The sequence below is a fragment of the Nesoenas mayeri genome, assembly GCF_963082525.1.
Source record: "Nesoenas mayeri genome assembly, chromosome: 21".
Lineage (NCBI taxonomy): Eukaryota > Metazoa > Chordata > Aves > Columbiformes > Columbidae > Nesoenas > Nesoenas mayeri.
The window spans coordinates 6353614-6376276 of NC_137571.1; the positions used below are offsets into that span (position 1 = coordinate 6353614).

The window sequence follows — 22663 nt, forward strand, 5'->3', positions numbered from 1 at the left end:
TGAAAAATGAAAATAACTTCTTTAAAATAATATTTGGTGGCCTTTTCAGTCTTAGAATCTATCTTTCCAGTACTAGCTGAATGTCTGCTTCCATGATGCTCTCCATACCTAACTCTGATTGACCTCCCATTCCCTCCTGCCTTGCCCACCTATAATTCTGCCTTTTTCTCCAGCCCAGGACCCTCTTCAGCCCGATGGGGAGGTCATACCTTGCAGCCACCCACCAGTCCTGCAGATGTCTTGGGTACGGCATTACCCACACACCACGGGGACCTGCCTGCACCAACCCAGGGTGATGCCCGGGCTTCAGATTTCATCAGGATGGAAAGGGAAGCAAGATGGCACAAGCAGGTGTTGTGCAACCACGTAGTTACTCATGGTCAGATGCAGCACCCAGAACCTGCTTTTCATGCGGAACTTGACTTGCTAATGAGCTTGAATCTGGGTCAGGCATTTCCCACACTGGGGATGGGTGGACCCGGGCATCGGCACCCGACCAGGGAACCTGGAGACACGAGGCAGAGCAGCTGGCTTGTCTCTGGCTGTGACTGCCACGGGTGGATTTTTGCAAGGAGCCCTTTGGCTCCCGTCTCCTGCCAGTTTCAGCAGGCTGGGGTGTGTGTCTGCGCGGGCTGAGAGCAGCCACTGTTGTGAATCTGGCCCTGAGATCATCACAGAAACTTGGCTCTTAACTGAAGCAGCCTGATGCACCGTGGGTGCAAGTCCCTTCAGGTCCTGGCTGCTCCTGGCACACACTGAAGGTCACAGCCGCCCCTCTCCTCAGAGCAAAGCAAAAGGTGCTTTGGAGACAATGCATTATTTTCTTTAATGCAAGACAGGTCAGCTAGATTAGGTGCTGCCCTTCGTGAGGTTTTCCTGGGGTGACCAAAGCTGTGTACCTGCGACACAAACGCAGGTGCTGCCCCAGCTGAGCGGAGCAGATGCGGTCACTGCAGCGCCTGTTCGATGCTCTCCAGCTGCTGGGGTGACAGAGACTTTCCCTGACACCTGCTTGATGGTTGCTCATGAGGATCCTGCTGTCCCATGAGGTGCTCCAGCACCGGGCAGATTTTCTGAGTCCCCAGGGCTGCATCACCCCAACCATGGGGAAAAATCCCCAAGGGACGGTCTTCCCTCTGCTCCTTGTCCTGTGTTTTATTTCAGTGATGCTCTGCTCTATACCAAAATTTCAAAAATTAGGCACAGCAGCCTGTTTCATTCGTATGCGTGCCTGGGCATTGGATTTGAATATGAAAATGGTGCATTAAACAGGGGTTAAAGTACAGGAAAGTGGCTAATCAGATCTTTATATTCCATGTACTGACTGGGATGCCCTCGCCTGATTTGGAGGTTACTCTTACCTTGTAGTCCTTTAATTCCTTGATCCAGGCAGCACATTCAGTGAAAATCAATGTAAATAGCGCTCCTGCGGTTCTGCCTCTCCCCATCAGAGCCAAGGACCTGAATCAGATGGACCAAAAACTGCTCTCAGCCACTTATTTATTTTTTAAAACCAATCCAGCCTAGAGCAGGATTATGTGGATTAGCAGCTGAGCATTCCCCTGCCTACAAAACACACACAGCCAGCCAGCCAGATATTCGCTGATGAGAACTCTGTCCTCCAAGCATGACATGTATTTACATGGCCTCTTGGCTGCTCGCATCCGAGCCATCTGTTTGGCTGGTTTGGGGTCTGCCCGTCCTCCTGGGCTGCTTGGACCGCTGCCCCGGGGCGCGGGTGCCAGCCAGGCTGGTGCGGGCAGAAGATGCTGCGGGTTCTCTGTCTGCAGGGAAGTTCTCACTGACAGCATGCTGAGACAAAGCGGGTTGTGGAGCAAAACAGGACATCTGCTCAGGGCAGGGGTGCAGGGAGACGAGGGACCCAGCGCATGTCAGCAAAGCAGGTAGCATTTTTTAGCGGACCCTTCCTGCTGAGCTGCCTGCAGGTTTGGGGAGGAGGAAGCGTGGCCAGAAGTTATTGAAACAAAACCCAAGGATGTATCTGGCTGCAAAAGCACTGGTGCTTTGTCAGACCTCAGAAGGCACCTGAGCACCTTGTGTGGGAGCATCGCTGGGACATGGTGTCCAGCTCGTGAGGCTGCAGAAATGGGTGGGAGATCTCCCACCCGCAAAGAAATATCCCAGTGGGTCCTGCATGGAAGAAAACACCCCAGCTGCTGTCTTACCAACTCACTGATGAGCAAGGGAAGGATTTTTTCCCAAGCCTGAGCAGCCTGAAGGCCACACGGAGCAGCACAGAGAAGGAGCTGGAGACCACAGAGGGTCACCCATAGGTGCAGAACCATGTCCCCAGGGAAGGACATGTCTTCCAGTTTGGCACTGGGGGCTGGCATGTGGTTCTGAGTGCCCAGCCAGGTCAGCAGTGAGCTCTGTGAGTTATGGTGATACTGGGAGCCCCCTTGTCACAGGACCAGCGCGTGTGGCTCCGCATGGGGTGGTGCAGGCAGGACAGGCAGCGCGTGGGCAGGATGGCAGGAGATCCAGGAGTGTGAGCTCTTTGGAAGGGATTTGCGCTTCCTCCGCCTTTGCTGCTGGGAGGACGCTGAGCTCTAGAACACCCTTGACATCTGTGGCAGAGCCCGCTGGGCTGCCAGGTCCCCTGCGCCCTGTCCCTGTGTGGGGACCCGCACAGCCCTGAGCGCTGATCCTGCAGCTCCGCCGTGCCAGCTCTGCTCTGCTCCCTGCCCGCCTGGCATGGGGTACGAACCGCGGCACAACGGGAGCTGCCCAGACCTGGCCCCTGCGCCAGGGAAACCCGCTTGGCTAAACAAGTTTTCACTGACACCTTTTTATTTATATATTTCTTTTTCTTCAATGGAAGCCTTCCAACGATTTTCAGATTGCTGAGCGGGGCCACCTCCGTGCTGGAAGCAGACAGCTGGCTCCTGCCCCGCGCTGGCCCCCAGGCTGGGTGCCAAGCAGGCAGGACACGGGTCCCAGGCTCTTGCACGGTGGCACGGCCAGCGGTGCCCGCGCAGCTGCCCAGGGCTGGCATGGCTGCTCCAGCCCGGGCTCTGAACACAGACAGGGCTGCACTGGGAATCCCAGCCGGGACACGCGGGGTCTGGCTCAGAGCCCCGGCTGCAGCCCCCGCGGTCCCCAGCTGCCAGCACAGGGTCTGCCCAAGGGGCGGCACCGTCAGCCAGATGGCAGCGGCAGGTGGCACAGGAGCCAGGGACCTCCATCCTCTCTGGTGATGTCTTGGTGCAGGCTGCCTGGGGGCTGCATCCCCCCCACACTGCCACACGCACTTGAGGATGGACTTTTTGGCACAGCCTGTTGCGATAGGACAAGGGGTGATGGTTTTAAACTAAAGGAGGGAGATTCAGGCTGGACATGAGGAAGGAATTGTTGGCCCTGAGGGTGGTGAGAGCCTGGCCCAGGTACCCAGAGAGGTGGTGGATGAACCATCCCTGAGACACCCCAGGCCAGGCTGGACGGGCTCTGAGCACCCTGAGCTGGTGACGATGTCCCTGTCATGGCAGGGGGGGCACTGGGGGGGCTGGGAAGGTCCTTTCAACCCAAACTGTTCTGCGATTCTATGATTTTATAAATGCTCCTAAAGGAGCTTCCCAGGACCTACCCTTGGGACTGGGGAATAATTTCCTAGAGGAAGATGGGTGGATGGAGTAGAGGTGAGACGATCAGAGATGGCTGGATGGAGGAAGGCAGAAATAACCCTGCCACGTTTGGCGGTGTCTCTTGTTAATGCGTTGCTGGTGGTTCCTGTCTTGCTCCCAGCAGGGGTGACACAAGCCCCTTCCACCTTGATCAGCACAAGGCTCGGACATGAACAAGCCTGTGATTCACAGAACAAGCACCGAGGCAAAGAAACTATTGAGCAGCTGTGTCATTCAAGATGCATCACCCCTCCTTCACCAAACAAGGCAGGAGCACGTGCTAATAATCTGGGATCTCATAATTAAATACCCCGCAGCCTGAATACGTATAAGAAGGCATGGCTGTGGTTTCATGGGCTATCTCACTTATGGCATTTCTGTGGGTTGGAGTTGCTTTGCTTTGCAACTTCAGTGCTCGTGCAGGGCTTGCTGTATGTGGCACACTATCAATCACAGGTGTGAAAAATCCCCCAAGCAGCCAGAAAATGGAAACAATCTTGAGTGCTCATGAAGTGAAAGCAGAAAGCCATTCCCTAGACATTCCTTCAACAGTGAAATGGCTTTTTAAGGAATCCAGAGAGAAGATGTAATAAGGGAAAGGCTGTACAGAAAAAGAAATCCCCATTACCTGCAGCAACGCAGTATGATAGGAAAATTCAGGATGGACAGGACTCTGGAGGTCTGACCAGCCTGATCTGGGTGAAGATGTCCCTGCTCATGGCAGGAGGCCGGACTAGATGACCTTTGAAGGTCCCTTCCAACCCAAACTATTCTATGATACTATGATTCTACTGATGTCCATTGGGAGATCCATGACCAGATGAGGTATCTAGCTGCAGTCTAATGCACGTTGAGGGAGGTCCAAACACTTCAGCTCCTTTATAAGCACCTCCGACAGTGTGGTTGCATCTCCAAGCATGTCCTTTTCCGCCAAGACAGAGATGTGCACATGGGGAGGTGGCCACAGGGGGTTGTGTGGGAGATCCTGAGGACAACATCTGAAAACCCTGGTAGGAGAGAGCTGAAAGCATCATCCTCAGGCTGGCTGGACACACCAGCAACCAAAGATACCAACGCCATTTCCAAAGAAGCTGACAATCCAGGGAGATGATTTGTCCCCTCTGGGACCGCACCAAAACCACAGCACCTGCCAGCCCTCCAAAAGACTCCCCGGGGAAGCGGGAGGAGATGACACCAGTCAGGGTGGAGATGCTCGGTGTGGGGAAATCGTCTTGGCGGCAGCCGCTCCGTGGAAGGGAGAAAGTGCAGCACCACCCGCCCGGGCGCGGGGCCAGCGCGTCTCCGCACGAACAGGCAGATGGAGTTTGCTGCAGGGACACTGCCGAAGCATTTTAAGAGCTCCTCAGCCCTTTTGGGCTGCCTGGGACGTGTCTGCCCACTCAGGTGTACAAACCGTTGCACCAAAGGGACCTTGCCACTGTGATGGCCATGGGCTCAAACCCCTAATATTTGTGCTTGAGTAGTGATTGCTACATCTTTCCTTGGGTGCTCACACAGCTCTGCTTGCACCAGCTGTGATGACACTATCCAGGGTGCCTTTGATGTAAACTTTTGGGTAATGCTGAGATTTTTTTGCAGAAAGAAGTGCTTAATTCCCACCCCGATGCAATACATCCATCTTTCTTACAGGAGCAACAGTGAGAACATCCCCCTAAACCAGTACAAACTGGGGCTCCCGTAACTCTGCTCCGTGTGTGGGGAAACATCTGGGAGGCTGACGGCAGCTGTGCCGCTGGGGGGGGTCTGTGTAGATGAAACACAGTGCAGTGCTGTCGTCATCCCTGTCTAGGGGGTTACACACCACCTGCAGCACATACAACCCACTGGTGTTTTCTTCTCTGGTGTCCTCCCACACCTGCTGAAGGCTGTAACTATCTGCTGAGCTTCCTCGTTGCTCTCCCTCATGCCCCTCTCTGTGCTGCCTGTAGCTCTCAGCATGATGAAGATCATCCGGAGGACCCTTTGCTCCCAGTTTTCCTGATTTCTGTTTGGAGCCATCAGCTGGGAACCACATGCTGCGATCTCCTGGCAATTAGGGAGCAGGTGACCGCATCCATCAGGCTCCTCCGTGCAGGGTGGAACCTCCCACACTGGGACCCAAAGGCCGGGGACGTGCTGTTTGTTTGCAGAGCTGCTGCAGAGGAGCTGGCAGATGAGCACAGCCCCGTGTCAGCAGGGGTGGGGGGGCCAGGCTTGCGAAAGGATGGGTTTGTCTTCCGGGTGTCATGGGGCAGGTGCCTTGTGCATGGCTAAGCAACCAGAGCAGGAGATGCTCCCTGCTTTGGGGCATCCTGGGAGCTCTTGGAAAGCCCGGTGATTCCTCCTCCCCGCGGGCAGGGGCGGGGAACTGGATGTCCTCTCCTGTCCGACCTCTCCTGCCGGGTCAGCAGGTCCCCGCTGGCCCCAGCCACAGGAATGCTGGCGCACAGGCCATTTGGATGCTGCTAAACTTCAGCCCGAGTGCTGTGCTCGTTTAAAAATATCCTCTGACCAATACCTGCACAAACAGGGGGAAAAAACAAAACTAACCAAAACAAACACCTAACCCTTTTTTTTTTTTAAAGGCATCTGTAGTTTTCCACAGGAGGGACACATTATTCATCCTCCCTGCCCGGGGGCTGTTCTGGGTCCCTTGCCCACCTCCAGCCGGTGGGGCCTCTCCACGAACGGGGCCGAGCGGGGATGCCGGGGCGGGAGGGAGCGCTGCCAGCCCGGGGTGAGGCTCGCAGAGACGCCAGCACCCGCCTAAGGCTTCCCGGCAGCCTCTGGCACAGCGAGCGGGGAGCGGGTCCTGCGCTGACCCGCTCGGCCGCACCCTCCTCCCCGCCTCGCATCGGCTGTTCTCTGCTCGGGGTTGCTCCCCGTGCTCCAGCCGCTCTGGCAAAGCTTCCACGGGTGCTCAGCATCCAGCCGCCCTCCCACGCGGGCGCAGGTACCGCCCGGGCAGCAGCCGCGCTCCCGTGGGAAAGGGCCGCGATGAGCTCCTGGCCAAAGGGGGATGCCTGACCCCAGCTGGGGATTTGGCAAGTGAGGGCTGTTCTCAGGCATGAGCCTCAAGTCCAGGTGTGTGGTTTGGAGGTGAGAAATGCCTCTCAGACCCATTTCTGCCTGCTAAACCCCTGGCTGGGTGTTGTGGCACTTGGGCATGTGGGTGAGAGAGGTGGTGGATGAACCAACCCTGGAGACATCCCAGGCTGGACGGGGCTCTGAGCAACCTGCGCTGGTGAAGATGTCCCTGTCATGGCAGGGGTGGCACTTGGGGAGCTGGGGAGGGCCCTTCCAACCCAAAATATTTTACAGACACATGCTCCTGCTCTCTCCTTTGGAAATGCAGGTATTCATATGTGAAAAATGGAAGCGTGCTCATTGACCTTCAAAACCATCCAGCAAATTCAGCTTGGACCGCGAGCCCAGCCAGATGGCCCTTCTCAAACACCCTGGCCGTGCAAACTGGGGTTTCACTCTCGATTCCTGCTCCCGCTCCAAGGCAGGCTCGCGAAGCAGCAGATTCAGTATGTGCTCTGGGAAGGCAGCCACGCAGCCCCGCTCCGAGGAGGAGGCGGCGGGGACCGTGCCAAGCCGGGATGGGGAGGGACGATGCAGCCGTGGGCCAGCGACCGAGAGCCTTTGAGGTTTGTAATTGAAATGTGAAGCGCAGAGTTGCGTTTGGGGGATCCCAAACCAGAGGGAAGGGGCTGCATGTGGGTGGTTGTGGCTGCCGGCGCCGTTTCCAGGCAGGGCAGCCTCTGGGCGTGCGAGCAAGGCGGAGGGTGGTGGGAGACATCTCTGATAATGGTGGAGAGGAGCCTGCAGGGACCATGGGAACATGGGGCAAGGCCAGCATGAGTCCTGAACCCCAGGAGAGGAGAGAGCAAATCAAATAACATCACCTAGCAGAAGGGTTAAAAGACCTGTCAGAGCTGAGCCTCTCTGGAAACATGGGAGACAGCTGGAAAAGATTTAAATAACTCCTTGCTGTGTGTCTGCAAGCTGTGGGTGCCAGTGAAAGGTAGTCTTATTTCTGATAATATCTGGTCTGACACACTCAATGTGTTTAACAGTTTTCGGTTCACTCAGGCAGATGAGACTAACGAGGAAGCGATCATGCAGGGATTCCTGGATGCTGCATTAGCATGCAACCTTTGAGAGGAATGTTTTCGCTTCTAAATGCAAAAAGAGGCTGAAGCTGTTGAAGAAGCTGTGACTGATCTTCATCTGAGGAATTGATACTGCAGGTTCAGGGGCAACCGAGCCCCCGGCATGGAGGACGTTGTGCAGGGTGAAGCCCAACAGGGACACTGGGGACCCCCCTGGTGTGGTGCCTGGGGAGGTGCTGGAGCTGGGGTGTCCTTTTGCTTCCAAAACCGTCCTTGCTTAAATGCTGGGGGACTCTGCCTGGGGACACTGTGACAAGAGCCTGTGGGCTGTCAGGGTGATGCTGAGCCCAGAGGAACCAACACAAACTGTTGATGTGGAGACAGGGAACAGTGTCTTGGGCTGGAGAGGTTTTACTACCTTTGTGCTTGGCCACAGCAGCTGTGCCAGGAGGTGAGATTAGAGGGTTCATGAACTTGTTGCGTGACATACACTGATTTCTATTGAGCAAAAGTATATTTAATCACATGGAATTAGCATTGAAAACTGTTATTAAGCATTACTATTATTAAAGAGCAGATTTTTCCCTAAGCACTTCTCTGGAGCAAAATGTAATACTGACAGTGTACACCAGTGGTTGGTCAGAAATTTTCCACTCAACTCATATCACATAAGAAATGAAGCTATCGATCTACGCGAGACTATTCCTGAAGTGGCTTCTTGGATTTTCAGCAAAACTCCAGCCTTTCAAAATGCAACGATTTTGGTTTCAAACTGATAAAAAAAAAAACAAAACCCAAAACATTCTTGAATTTTCCCAAATAAAAGTATGAAAATTTAGTCCCATTACGATGCACTTGGTTTGATGTGATCATTAGCACGAACATGGCCATGAAGGAGGGGACGAACCCTGCTGCCGTTGGATGGCCTGTGCCCCTTTCCCAGACTAAGGGTTCAGCATCAGCCCTTGTGAGACACTGGAGAATCCAGCCCTGAGGTGCATGGGGGTTTGTCTGTCCCTCCCCATCCCTTTCCCAGCAGGATGGAGACAGATTTCCCTCCCCAGGACATGACTCGTGCGCCTGGCAAGCGGGTGACCCAGCTCTCTCCCGAAAACCTGCTCTGTGCTGGAAGAAAACATGGCCTGGAATGGTTTTCCATCAGAAAACAGAGGTTTATTGAAACCAGATCTTTCCCTGGGAACTTGTCGATTTTGCTGCCATTTTCTCCAGGAAGAAGCCTAGCAGAATCACTTTGACTTTCTTGTTTCAGCAGTGTCAAAATGTTTATTCCGATCATGTCAAAACACCAAGCTCATTTCGGGAAAGTAAGAATATTTCATTTTGACTTTATCATTTCATTCGCTTAACTTCCACTTTATGTTCCGTGAAAGTATTTTTTAATACGCTCCGCTTGAGCTCCTTTTGCACCGCAGCACCCAGGCGCTCTGCGAGGAGATGCCGCCGGATCGTCACACGCGGCGTTTCAAAGGCCCGAATTTGCATTTTGGGTGAATTTTCATTTCACAGGACGTGCTGCGCACGAGGCTTCGCCTCTCAATGCGGAACAGGCGCCTTGTGCGCTGCTGGGATTTGCTTGGTGCTCGTCCCCCCGGCTCCCTGCACCCCATGGGGAAACCTGTCTGCTGATCCCCGTTGGGATCGGGGGGTGGTGGGGTGGCCCGAGGGGACAGTGACGGGCTGTGGGGTGGGATGGGCACCCAGGAGCTCCTCCCCATCCCTGGCTGCTGCTCCTCCGGCCAGGCTGCAGTGCCATGGAGCTCCCTCGCAGTCGGGTACCCTGCATTGCGATGCTGAAAGCTGGTTTTTATCCTTGGCAGCGAGACAAATCGGTCACAAATGCAGTCCTTGGAGCCTGCTGGTGGTTTTTTGCGTGGGCACATATCACCATCTGCCTTCCAGTGGGGCAATGCCCAGCGTGGTCCCTCCTCAGCTCCCACAGCTCCATCCCCACCCCTGGGGCTCTGCGCTGGACCCTGGAGTGTCCCCCAGCAGGGATGGGGAAGGAGATGTGGGCTTCAAACATCCCTCGGGTGTAAATCTGGGGAGGAAGAGGGCAGAGGGGGATGTCATGGGTATCAGGTGGAAGAAAGATGGAGGTTTTGCTGGGCTGGTGGAACAGGAGGAGACACCAGCACCAGGCAAGGACAATCAAGGCCTGGCTGTGCCCAGAGCTGCAGAGGAGATGGTGGAGCAGGGGCTTGGGCTGCACCACCCTGCCCAGGATCCAGTCAGTGAGGAGATGCCCGGAGCAGCAGCCCTTCTCCTCCTCCTCCTCCTCATCCCACAACCAGCAGCAGGAACCAGGGGACACCCCGGGGTGTTGGGGAGAGGGGAGGCAGCTCAGTAACCCCAGATCTGCTGCCTCTTACCATAAAGTGACGGATGAGCAGCAGCGCCTGCTGCTTCACAGGGACAGTGGTGGCAGCCTGCAGCTGGTTAACAGAGATGCTCCTGCCTGCTGCCAGGCAGTTAAGTGATAATTAACCAGGTGCTCAGGAAGGTGATGCTGGAAGCCAGCCCCACGCTGCTGGTAGAGGGCTGAACACACACCTCTGTGTGCCCCACACCTGTAGGTGCTTTGGCTGGGGCCACATGCACCCAGAAACATGCTGCTCTGCACCCTCAGGCCAAGCAAGGAGAGCAGGGATGAGACCCTGGGTAAGCAGGGATGGGAGTATCGGGCAGCTTTGGTTGCTTTTAGGTGCAAGGAGCTGTGAAGTCATCCAACACCTGCCTGGCAGCTTCACCACAAGCAGCCACCCTTGTCTGCAAGGGTAAATACTGTTCTACAGGTGGGGAAACTGAGGCACCAAGTGAGCAAGACCAGCACGTTTCTGCAGAATTAGGTATTGATAAAGCACTGTGGAGACCTGGCAGTGCGGGCAGGGAGGTCTGAGTGCTGTCACACAAGGGGTGAGGTGGCTCAGGGTGATGGTGAGGAGATGCACCCACTGCAGCAGAGGAGGAGGAATGGTCAGGAGAAACCCATGGGAGCAGCACAGGGAGGGTTGTGCAGGCTGGGACCTCCCTGCTCGGTTTAGCACAGGGGAGCTGAGCCTGGGCTGGAACAACAAGGCTGGAAGAGCAGGTGAGAAATGTGGGAGGGCTTTACTAATAAAGACAAGACTGAGGGAAGAAATGCTGCTGAGCTCCAAGTGGGCAAAAAGGCTGCAGAGAGAGAAGGGAATAATCCTGCCTTGCAGGCCCTCAGGGATGGGGAAAGAGACCATGGGTGTAAAAGGGAATGTGGGATAGATCCCAGCAGAAATGCTCCAGGGAGGAGGCAGCACAGGGAGAGCTGGAGGCTGGTTCCACCCTGGGGTCTGGAGGGTCAGGGTGGCTTGGCGCTCAGCTCTGTTCCCAGGGCTACTCCTGCATCTCACACCCTGTGTGGCCACAGCCAGGCTGGCCAGGGCACACCTGGCACCCCAGGCACATCAGCCCAGCCCAGCAGAACAAGTAGATGTGGTGCTTGGTCAGCAGGTCCCCATTCATGTGGGACCTGAGCCCCCAGCCAGCCGGGATGTGTCTCCAGGGGCATCTGCAGCCAGTGCTACCGCTCGCAGGCTGTCTGAGACAGAGCGCGTGTCAAGTCCCTCCTGTATATTGTATTATATTTATGGTATTATATTATATTTATTAGATTATATTATACTTTATTATATTATTAGAGCTGTCAGGGCAAGCACTTCGAGGCTGGAACTGTCAGCTCATAGTTGCTTGGGTAACCTTAGCCCGTCCCCTTGGACAATGAATGGGGCTGCAGGAACAGTATCACATGTGACTGTGGCATTAGAGACACTGCTATGGGCACAATGGGTGGCAGCAAGGGTGACAAAGGCCCAGAGCGAGCCAAGGTGCTCGGTGACAGTGTCCCCAGGGCCAGCGAGGCACAGTGGAACCAGTTTGCAGTGGGAACCATCAGAGGGGGAAGCGTGGGGCAGACAGGGGCTGGTCACTGGAGGGGCTGCAGGGGAGACAGCCTGGGTACGTGGTGGGTAGGGGACACAGCTGCTCCTGCCACCCTTGTCCCCTGTGGGTGCAGGGGCGGGTGTGTCCCCAGTGGGCGCAGGGTGACACGTGTCTGTGCATACAGAGACGTTTGCACCCCCGTGGGTGTGAGGGGAGGTCGTGTCACCACCAGGGTGCAGAGGGTGCCTGTAGGGTGGCACCCCCAGCGTGTGTGGGGCCGGAGCTGCGAGCGCAGGGCAAGGCCAGGCAGACCCCCGAACTGCCCGTGGGCGCAGACCCCGCGGCGTGGGCGGGGCCTCGGGCTCAGGGCGGGGCTTTCTCGGAGCGGGCGTGTCCTCCGGGCAGGGGGCGGAGCCAGCTTGCGAGGGGCTCCCAGAGAGGGCGTGGCCTGTAGTAAAGGGGCGTGTCCGTCCGGCGTTGCCCGGGGTGACGCGCGGATGCAGCCGGCACCCCTGACGTCACCAGCGGGGCGGATCCGTTTCCCCCTTCCCTCTCTTTCCCTCCCCTTCGCGGAGCGTCCCGCCGGCGCCGAGCCAATAGGCGGGCGCGGGGGGCGTGTCCGTCGGGCACCTCCCGCCAATGAGGCGGCGGCGGCGGCTCGGGGCAACAATGGGGGGCGCCCGGGGCGCACGTGGGGCCGCCGCCGCCGCCGGGGGTTCGCGGCCCGGGGGCGCAGCGCGGAGCCGGGAACGCGGTGCCGGGCCGCTCCGCTCCGTCCCGCCCCGCCGCTGCCCCGCGCGGCGCTGGGGCACTCCCCTCTCCCGCCCTCCCCCCGCCCCTCCGGGCCCTCCCCCTGTGTCACGGCGGCGCCCGCATTCGGGGACGGGCACGGCGGAGGGAGGGAAGGAGGGAGCGGACGAACGAACGAGCGAGCGAACGAACGAGCGGCGGCCGCCCCAGCATGTGGCCTGCCCGCGCCGTGGCGGCAGCGCGGCGGCGGCGGCGTCGGCGGGCAGGTGCGCGGCCGCTGAAACGGAGCGGGGGGGCGTAGGGGCGGGGAGCCGCCCGCCGCCCGCCCCGCCGCCGCCCTCGCCCGGCGCTGTCAGGTGCGTGCCGCCCGCCAGCATGGCTCCGCTGCGCCGCCGGACTTAGCGCCGGGCCGCCCGCCGCGGCCCCGAGCCGCCCCGGGGGGAGGCTGAGCGCCCGCCGTGCCAAAGGCTCCCGCCCCCCTCCCCCCCCAACTCCATCCCGCTTCTCCCCGCCCAGGTGCCCCGCCGCCCGGCTCCGGAGTACGCCGGTTCCCGGTCGAGGATGCAGCCCGCCGCCGGTCGCTCCGATTCATCTGTTGCTGCCTGACCGCGCCGCCAGCCCGGTGCAGCCTCCGCCGATGGATGCGGCAGCCCCCGCGCCCTGCCCGCCCGCAGCCGCTCCGCTGCCTATTGTGCCGGGAACGACTTCGGAGCTCTGCGGCTGGTAAAAAAAAAAAAAAGAAAAAAAGAAAGAAAAAAGAACCCAAACCAAAAACCCCCCGCGTCCGGCCCGGGCCAGAGAGGCCACCGATGAATATGCAGCATCCCCACCGGCTCGTCTCTCCCGTTAGCCTCCGGTTTCCCGACGCGGAGCCGGGCAGAGCCGCCTCCTAGAGCTCCGCCGGACTTCGGGCTGCACCCCAGGACCCGGGCGCACGGAGCGGCTCCTCCTTCCCTTCACCCCCTCCATCCGAGCTTGGAGCCCTTCTTCGCACTCCTTTCCCTCCCGTGTTTTGTTTTTTTGGTTGTTGTTTTGCTTTTTTTCCTTTTTTTTTTTTTTTCTTTTTTTCGGTGGAAACCGACCGTAACTCCGGGGAGGAGGTTGTTGGTGGGGAGGGGAGCGGCGGGAAGGGGACCATGGAAGAAAAGCTCCAGGCGCATCAGGTGGAGATCGACCCGGATTTCGAGCCGCAGAGCCGGCCCCGGTCCTGCACTTGGCCTCTCCCCCACCCCGACTTCGCGGCGGAGGAGGAGGATGGGGGCGCGGCGGGGGGACCCCCGGCGCTGGCGGCCGGTGGCGGGGACGGAGCCGAGAACGCGGCGGCCCCGGCGGAGCGCAGAGCGGCCGCCGCCGCCTCCCTGCCGCCCCCCGGCGCGGACGTCGGGCAGCTCCGCAAGGCCAAGACCTCCCGGAGGAACGCCTGGGGCAACCTCTCCTACGCCGACCTCATCACCAAAGCCATCGAGAGCTCGCCGGAGAAGCGCCTCACCCTCTCGCAGATCTACGACTGGATGGTGCGATACGTCCCCTACTTTAAGGATAAAGGAGACAGCAACAGCTCCGCTGGCTGGAAGGTACCTGACTCCCCCGACCCGAACCCCAATGCAACTTTCCCCCCAGCTCCCAAAGGTGCACTGATGCTGGGATGCTTCCCCCTGGCTGGGGCCTGGGGGAATTCCTGCGTTCCTCACGGTTGGGGGGATAACGGCTTGGTCAAGTTTTAGGGAGAGCCGGTGCGTCGCGGTGCTGTGTGTTGGAACTGGGGGTGGTCTTGTCCCCAGCTGGCCTCGGGCTGGGTGGCACGGCAGAGCTGGAGCGCGGTGCCGCCATCCTCCCCGGGGAGGTCAAGGAGAGGGGGGTTGCGGCGGGGTGGGTGGTCGTGGTGTGTGAGCACTAGGGTACAGGGAACGGCAACTACGCTGCCATGGCTCCGCCTGTCCCTGCCTGCGGGTACCCCAGCGGTGTCAGGTCCCTGAGCGCCGCTGGCACATCAGGGAGGACAGCTGGAGGGAGAGCTGTCCCCAAACAGGTGTCTCCGGGCTGGCTTCTACCCAATTCTGGATAAAAAGATGCACTTTTAATCCAGTGCGTCTCCTCTGGCTCAGCCCTTGCCTTCCCCGGGGCCGCGTCTCCCTCCTGGGGGCCACGCAGGCAGCACACAGCCCCCACGGCTCCGCGGTTCCCCAGCTCTGCTCCCGCCTGGCACCGTGGGCTTGTTAGAAATCCCTGGTGCGGGCAGTAATCCCCTTCTTGCTCGGTGTGAGCTGGGGATGCATCGCATCAACCATCCCAGCACGGAGGATGCCGGGTCCTGGGGGGTCACAGCAGCCCCTGCCCCTCCGGCTGACGCTCACCCAGCTCCGCACTGGGAGGGGGAAGAGATCGCCCATGTCCAGATGGTGTCAGTAAAAAGGAGATGGTTTCTCTTAAGCCCTCCCCTAAGCCCTGTCACCTCCAGTGTGATTAGTGTGTAACGAGGCTTCGGGGGCTCTAACATAGCCTGTGCCCCTGGCACCATGTGCCCTGGCTCCAGTGTGTCCTGGCTCCGTCGGAGGTGGCCAGACCTGGTCTTCTTGGTTGCAAACAGGGCATTTTTGGGGCAGGGAGGCTGGACTTCGTCTGTGGCACCTGCGGTTGTGGGTGCTGGTGTTGCATGGAGGCTGGGCGTCCTCTCCGCCTTGTCCCGCTTGCGATGGGGTGAGCAGGGGACAGCCGGTGTCCCCCTGGTGCGGAGACTCACTGGGGGAGGTGTCAGGGGCTGCAGAGGTGGCGTTTGCGTGGGTGCTGATCAAACCTCCACCCGGGGTGAGACCTGTGTGGCCTTGGGTGTGCGCTGGGGGAGAAGGGTTTCCCCAAGGCTTGCGCCCATTGGGGACAGTGGGGAACATGCACTGGTGGGGTCTGGGGAGATGTTGGGGAGGTTTGTCAGTGCTCCAGGACAGTGGCCGGGAGGGCCGGGATGAGAAGCGAAGGGATTCCCAGGCAGTGTGTGTGTTGGGGGTGTGTGGGATGCTGGGGGATCCCCAGCTCAGTGTCCCTGAAGGGCAGTGAGGGGTACGGAGCCGTGTGCAGTCTGTGTGCCCAGCCGTACCGGGCATGAGCGGGGAAGGAGGATGCTCGTGTCTCATGGCGCTGGCACACGAGCCAAAGCCATGGAGCAAAGACCTCCCCGGGTGGAAGGATCCCAGCTGGGGACAGTGGGACCCGCAGCCGTCCTTGTCACAGATGGTGCTGGGGTTGGATCCACCTGCAGCTTGTGTGGGATGGAGGAGTGACCTGTGTCCTCTCTGGGCATGTCAGGGCGTGCACAGGGGACAGTGGCAACACGCGGGTGTGTCTGTGCGGGTGTGCAAGGTGGCACAGGCTTCACGTCCCGCCTACGGCAGCACCGGCTTTGGGCCCCTGGGTGAGGACAGGCTGTGGAGGCAGCGTTGTCTGCCTGCATCAGTCCTGGCAGAGGTGACTCTCGAGGGCGTCCTCCTGGGAAAGCAGGAGTGGCCTTTCTCAGTGTCATCTGTCACCCGGGGGTCTCTGATGTGTCCCAGAGCCACGGTTGGGCCAACACCTCCTGGCGAGGCCTCCACCAGAGAGCGTGTGGGAGCAATGCGGGTTGTTCAGCCCTGTCCCTTGCCACCATGCCCTTCCTAGTGTCCCTTGGGGTGTAGGAATGGTGTGTGGTCTGTGTCCCCAACCTACACTTCCTGGGGTGCTACCAGTGGAGCCCGTCACGCTGTGCGGGGTTTGGTGGTTTTCTCGAGGGGGCTGCCTCCCCGGATGCTGTGATGCGCAAGGGAGGACGTCGGGCTCGGGGTCCGGCTGCTGTTGGGCACGACGGGGCATTTGCAGGAGCTGCTGGCTGGGGTGGGCTCTCCGGGTGCACCCTGGGATGGGATGCTCCGCACCCCCCTGGGCTGTCCCTGGCTCCGGGCAGCTCCGCCGTGGCTCTGCCGATCTTCCCTGGGCTCCGCTGCCCAGGCTGCAGCGCTGCTCTTGCTCTCTGACCACATCGGGCAGGGCACCCTGGGGCCTGTCCTGATGCTGCAGGTGCCCAATCCCCAGCTGGGATGTGAAGGGGTGTGCGGGGACCCCGTTTGCTTGGCTGCCTCATCAGACACCAGTGTATCAGGGGTTAAGCATCTTCCCCACAGCCCCATGTCCCTCCTGGCTGTCCCCTGCCCCGGACCCCCTGGTAGCTCCCCACATCCCTCCCTGGGGCAGGCTGGCACTCCCAGTGCCGAGGGAGCACCCAGAGTGCTGGGCAGTCAATTTTGTGGTAACGAGCTGCTGGTGGCTTATTAAAGAGCCCCTGGAGATGCCACGTCCCTCCTGCCCCAGGCCTGGGAAAAGCATGGCGGATTTAAAGTGTTTCATTACCCAGCACAGCAGTGTCAGAGGGGAGTCTCGGGTAATGGGCTGCTCCTTTAATTAGCTCCTTTGCAGCCTCCCTGTGCCGGGGAGAGCAGGACGGTGGAGGTCCGGGACCACGACATCCCCACGGTGCGATGGCCGCGCTGCTGGTGGTCTGGCAGGACTTGTCCAACCCTCCCGCCTTGCTCCAGCACCGCGGGGACTTTCCCAGCAAGACCCCTTCCCGCATCCAACCGGCCGTGGGGATGCTGCACCCGCACCCGGCCGTGGTGTCCGGCATGACCAACACATCCCAGGCTGCTTATTTATCTCTCGGAGGGAAGGATACCGGCACGGGGCGCATTATGGGGTCAGGCCTCTCCTTCCCCACCAAGCTGTGGGTTGTATTACATGGTTTTAGGGCGAGGTAAACTGAGGCACAGTGTTGAAACACTGTGGCCGTGCTCAGCACCGGGACCAGGACCCAGCGCTGTCTAATGGGGAGCGGGGGATGCGCTGGCCGCTGCTCCCCGGGATGTGCACCCCCCGTACTGCAGCAGGCTCGGCCGGTACATTGGGCTTGTGCACCCGGACCTGCTGCTTCCCGATGCAGGGCAGCAGGCGCCTCTTGACTGACAGTTCTGCTTAATTAGGGAGTTGTTATTTTATCAATTCCAAAGCGCTTGAAGTTTTCTGCTCCAGCTCACGCTTTCCACTTGTTAATGGGAAACCAACACCCTCCGTCAAAAAGGCAGCGGCACTGATGCATTTTAAAGGTTTCTGCTTGCTCTGGTTTGACATCCAAAATATAACAATCAAGCAATCAGCTGGTGGATGCCTGTTTGATGTGACTCTGACAGTGCTGAAAACCTTAATTTCCCAGCCCTCCCCTTCACCTCCTCCTCTTTTATGTTGCTGGGTCGGTGGCGCGGCGGCTGCTCCCGGAGTGGGGGAGCGGGACTGTCGGGTCCCGCTGGCCCCGGAGAGCTGGGAACACTCGGGGCTGTCACACGGAGAAACCCCCCTCACCAAGTGCCACCTTCCCCTTGCAGGGCAGGATGGAAATGAATTAGGGAGAAAAAGGGCTGGAAAGGGTGTTTGGGTGGGAGCGTGTTCTGAGTGCCCCTTGCTGCCCAAGGGTTTGGGGTGCACTGGGGTGTGCTGCCTCCCCGTGGGGCATGGAGACCCCTGAGCTGTGGCCTTGGGGACAGAGCTGTGTCCTGGAGCACAACTGCACTGGATGCAGCAAGAGCATCCCGCTGGCTCTGCGTGCGCTGTCACTGATGCCACCGAACGCCTGCCCTTCCCCTCTTGGATCTGGGATGTTGCCCAGTGTGGCTGGAGAGGCTCGAAACCAGCGCCTGGGACTAACGGGGATGACACTCCCCGTGCAGAGGGCAGCGGGTGCCAGCGAGGAGCGGGTGGCGCCGCGGCGGTTGGCACAGCGGTGACGGAGGGAGCTGGGGAGGATGGCGTGACATGGCTCTGGGGTGACGTGACTCTGGGGACGCGCAGCAGGCTCGGTTCCGTTTGTGCTGGGATTAGCAGCGTGCTTGCCAGCCGGCCGGGGGGGCACAGCCCCAGGGCATTGGGCTGAGTGTGGTGCTGCCCACTCAGGGCTCCCATTGGGGCAGTTCGGCTCCGCTCACGTATCCCCATCTTCCCCTTATATGGAGATTTTTCCAGCAGCACGGAGAGCCTGGTGCTCCCCAGAGAGCTGCCTGGGGCCGGGAGAGCTCGGCTGGTTCCATTACCTCGGGGAAACTTGCCTGCTCCATCCCCAAACACCCCTGGATATCCACCGCAGCTCTCCTGTGCCCACAGGTGCAACGTCCCTGGTGTCCCCGGGATGCGAGGGAACCTCTGACCCTTCCCCGCAGCACAGGCTGGATCCCCGGGGATGCTGGGCTGTGGTACCCGACCCTTCAGCATCCCAGTGTGGAGCAGGGGACTCCTCGCCCTGTTCCCAACTCCATGCAGGGACGGGGAACCGCTCGCTCCCCCGTGAGCTGCCGTGATGTGCTGCTGGCTCTGAGGAATCCCCCGGGCTCCTCTCCTTCCTGCCTCATTTTTCTCTCTCATTTTCGAGTTTTTCATCTTCCTTCTAATTTTTTTTCCCCCCCTTCTTGTGGAATCGCTTTTCATGCGGCGCTAACTGCTGAAGTAACACAAACCTGCTAAATGGTCCAGCTTTATGATAGCATAAAAATGATACTACAGCAGTGAGTGGGGCTTTATTAAACCCAAGGGAAAGGCTCCAAATGAACAGCTTGCTCTGCTCTTAGCTTTCCTCCCCACACCCCCCCTTTATTTTTAATAACCACTGGAATATAAACTGCAGTTAAGATCCTGTGGACTAGAAGGGCGCTCGCAGCCCGCCGTTGTCTCCATCAATCCCCGCGCCCCGGTCCCTATGCACATCTATCCCTGTTTGCCCGGTGCTGTGATGGGGGGACCAGCATCCTGGGCTGGGAAACAAATTTCCTGGTGTTTGGCTTTGTGCTTAAAAAGCCTCATAAATATTTTGCAGGGATGCTGTTTCCCCCGTGGGTCAGGACAGGTGGGACACGGGAAAGAGCTGGAGCTTCCCGTCCCAGTGGGATCCTCACTAGGATGCTGCTGGCACTGGGATGTCCCCTGGCCTTTGTCACCACCATGTCCTTGCAGAGGAGCGCACGAGGAGGGGATGACTCTCCCCTCCCCATGGCCACAGCAGGGTCCAGGCACAGTCAGACCCCTCGCTCCATCCCCAGGGTCCACCCCAAGCCGTGGTGACACTGTGCCCTTGGGTCCCCCATGGGGATGCTGTGGAGCTGAGTGTGGGGTCTCCCGTTTGTCACCCCACTGCACCCTGTCCCTGCCTACAGGGACACAGCCGCCATCCCCCCTGCCGTCCCACACCCCTGGGCAGTGGGCTCGCTGCTCCCCTATCGCGGTGCTTTTAATTAGCCCAACGCTTCCCATCGGCTCCTCTCTCCCGCTGAAGGTGCCTGACGAGTGCGGAGGTGAAAGGCACTTTGGGTTACGGAAGGACACGCGGAGTGGCTCGCCTGTCTGCCGCTGAAGCTCATTTTGGACAGCATCTGTTCATTATTATGTGGTGCCTTGGCCGGGCGCCAGCCAGGAGAACTGAAAGCCCCGGCACAAAGCTCGCTTTCACCCGCTGCCGCGAGGAGGAGGAGGAGGAGGCAGCCAGCGCTGGGAGCGGGGCACGGGGACCCCCAAACGGGGCTGGTGCTATTCCTCCAGGACATTGGAGCATCTGAGCTGTCACTGGTTTCAGCCATGGGGTATCTGACCCTCCAGGACTGTGATATGGGGGGCAGCAGCGGGGGGCTGCCCTAGAGGGAGTAGCAGCAGTATGGGGTGATATTGGGGTCTGCATGGTTGGTGCCTACTTTTTTCGGTGTGGGGCTCATTCCTCCTCTCCCCAGCACCCGCTGGGCCGTGCAGGGGACTTGGCAGTGGGGATGCTCCTGGGGTCTGGTGCCCACTGGGGCACAGGGACCGGGGTTGGTGGCATTTTGTCCCTGGGGCCTTCAGGAAGGTTTCCCAAACAGCCCTGGGTGCTGGTGACAGGGGCACGCGAGGGGGTGGCTCTGCCAGCGGGGTGCCCGCTGCGGGCAAACCGCTGCCTGTGCCTGCCCGCGGGGCCGGGCAGAGCAGGGCGCCCACGGGCAGCGATACTGCAGGGCGGCCGCCGCCTGTGCACGCACGTCTGGGTTTGCACATGTTCCCTCACAGGCTTGTGCTCGTGCATTCGGGGTGTAGTGCGGGCACACGCGACACACGTGCACACGCAACACACGTGCATGGGGCTCGCCACGTGTGCTCCCACGCGTGCTCGTGCCTGCGTGCTGCAGTGAGATGTGCATTGGGCGTGCAAGGGCAGCGCAGGGAAGGACCCTTGAACATGCCTTGGGCTGGCTTGTGCCACTGCACGGGCTGGTGGCAGTGTCCCCATTCCCGGGTGAGCAGGGGACAACATGGCTTTGCCATGGTGTGGTGGGTACCACGGGCCTGGGCGCTTTTGAAGATGCAGGTGATGAGGAGCCCAAGCCAAGACATGGAGCAGCCACCTTTGATTTGCTGGGAAGGAGGGAGGGGAAAAAAAAACCAAAACCCCCCCAAAATGAAGAAAAAATACCAAGCTCAAGCCAGAGAAGAGTGGCGAGGGTTGTTGGGGCCGCCTGCCACCTGGCGCCATGCCAGCGCGGGGACGCTCCAGAGCAGACATGCCAAGCTGTAATTGCAGACAGGCTCATTTCGAGAGACGAGACGGTTATTTTTAACTCGCGTTAAGGTAATGCACTGATCTCCTGCCTGCTGGTTCAAAAGTTCAACCCCCCCCACCTCCCCAGGCCCCCCTTTGCTCGCCCACCCCATGCTGGCCGGGCTCCGGGTGCCCCCGCGCAGGCGCATCCCTGCAGCCCCGCGTTGGGCGCCTGGTGCTGCCAGACACCCTCACCCTCCCGGGCAGCCTTAGTGTCTCCCGGGGAGTCTGGCTGCTCTCCCGCGGGACTGGGAGGACGCTGCAGCCGGGGGCAGCCCCGAGGTGCGGAGGAGACGGGTGCTGGCGGGGCTGTGCAGCTCCGTGCCCAGCCTTGGCACTGCCGAGGTCCTCGAGGGACGGGGTGGGTGCTGCGTGCCAGGGTGCCACAGTGTCCGGTGCTCAGTGTCCGGTGAGAAAGCCTGGCGATGCCATAAGTGGTGGCACTGCTCGCTCTCTGAGGTCCCCAAACACTTTCTAGTGGCTGTTTCACGTGCTGTTGGCCGTGCTGCCCTGGGGACCAGTGGCATCTCCTCCAGCAGCCAGGCTGGCAGGGATGGTGGGATGCGGGGATGGTGGGATGCGGGGATGGTGGGATGCGGGGATGGTGGGATGCAGGGATGCAGGTCCACCCTCCTCAGGCTCCTGTTCTTTTTTTTCATAAAACTCACTGCAAAGCGCCAGGAGGGCTTGGGTGCTTTCTGCTCCTCGAGGAGCAGCTTTGCTACTCTGAGATGTCACTGGTTGCATGGGAACAAGCTGGGGAGCATGGAGACGAGCCTGGCACCTGCTCCCTGATCCGCTGCTCAAATCAGCCAAAGCGAAAGTGGAGCAGAAATGCTCCATGACATGTCAGGTTTGGACCTGGAGTAGCTGCAATTAATCCTTTGCCCCCCATGAGCTCAGCCACTGGGAGCCGGTGGGAACGAAGCCCGGGGTGCTCGTGAGCAGGAGCAATGTGTCCGTCCCCCTGTCCCCAAACGCCCTCTCGCCCTGGTTCGTGGCGTCAGCAGTTTGCCAGACAGCCGGGGACTCCCTGTGTGGCTGAGATGCCTTTTGTCCTCGGCCGTGGCGCGGCTGGGACCGCCAGCTGCAGGTGCCTTGCTGCTCCCGCTTCCCGCAGCCCCGGCTCTGCATTTCCCTCCCGTTGGATGAAGCCGCTTTTGGCAGGAGCGCTGGGGTTCAAGGTTTGGGGGCTGAGACCCAACTGGCTGCATTTCGTGGCGTTTTGCCACTCGCCCAAGCTCATCGCTGGCCCCGTAGCAGCGCATCGTCCGCCGGAGCCGATAAATCAGGGGGAGTAGCCCAGCTGCGTCAGCGGTGAATTGTGGGGCCATTATCTGTAATGAGTTCAACAAGGACGGCACAGTGCGAGCCGGGGGAGCCTCTCCGGGATTATTCCTGCAATGAGACCCTGGCAAAGCGGGGATCATCTCCCAGCCAGTGGGACGGCCGTCTCCATGGGTGTTACACAGAGGTGCAATTCGCTGCTCTGCTGTGCAAACCCGTGCGATGGGAAGGGCCGTGCACGCAGGGATGGGAGCAGAGGGTGACCGGGGTGTCGGGTGGCTCCACACAGGTGTCTGTCACTGCTGGCAGGGGTG

General features: G+C 59.7%; 1 protein-coding gene across 1 annotated transcript in view; it reads left to right on the top strand.

Moving 5' to 3' along the window:
* Nucleotides 1-12932: 12932 nt before the first annotated feature.
* Nucleotides 12933-22663, top strand: part of FOXO6 (forkhead box O6) — a 30745-nt gene continuing 21014 nt past the window's right edge. The window contains exon 1 of the mRNA XM_080357647.1: nt 12933-14016. Coding sequence (XP_080213773.1) covers nt 13579-14016 — 438 coding nt within the window. The 5' untranslated portion in view covers nt 12933-13578. The remainder of the gene's footprint in view (nt 14017-22663) is intronic.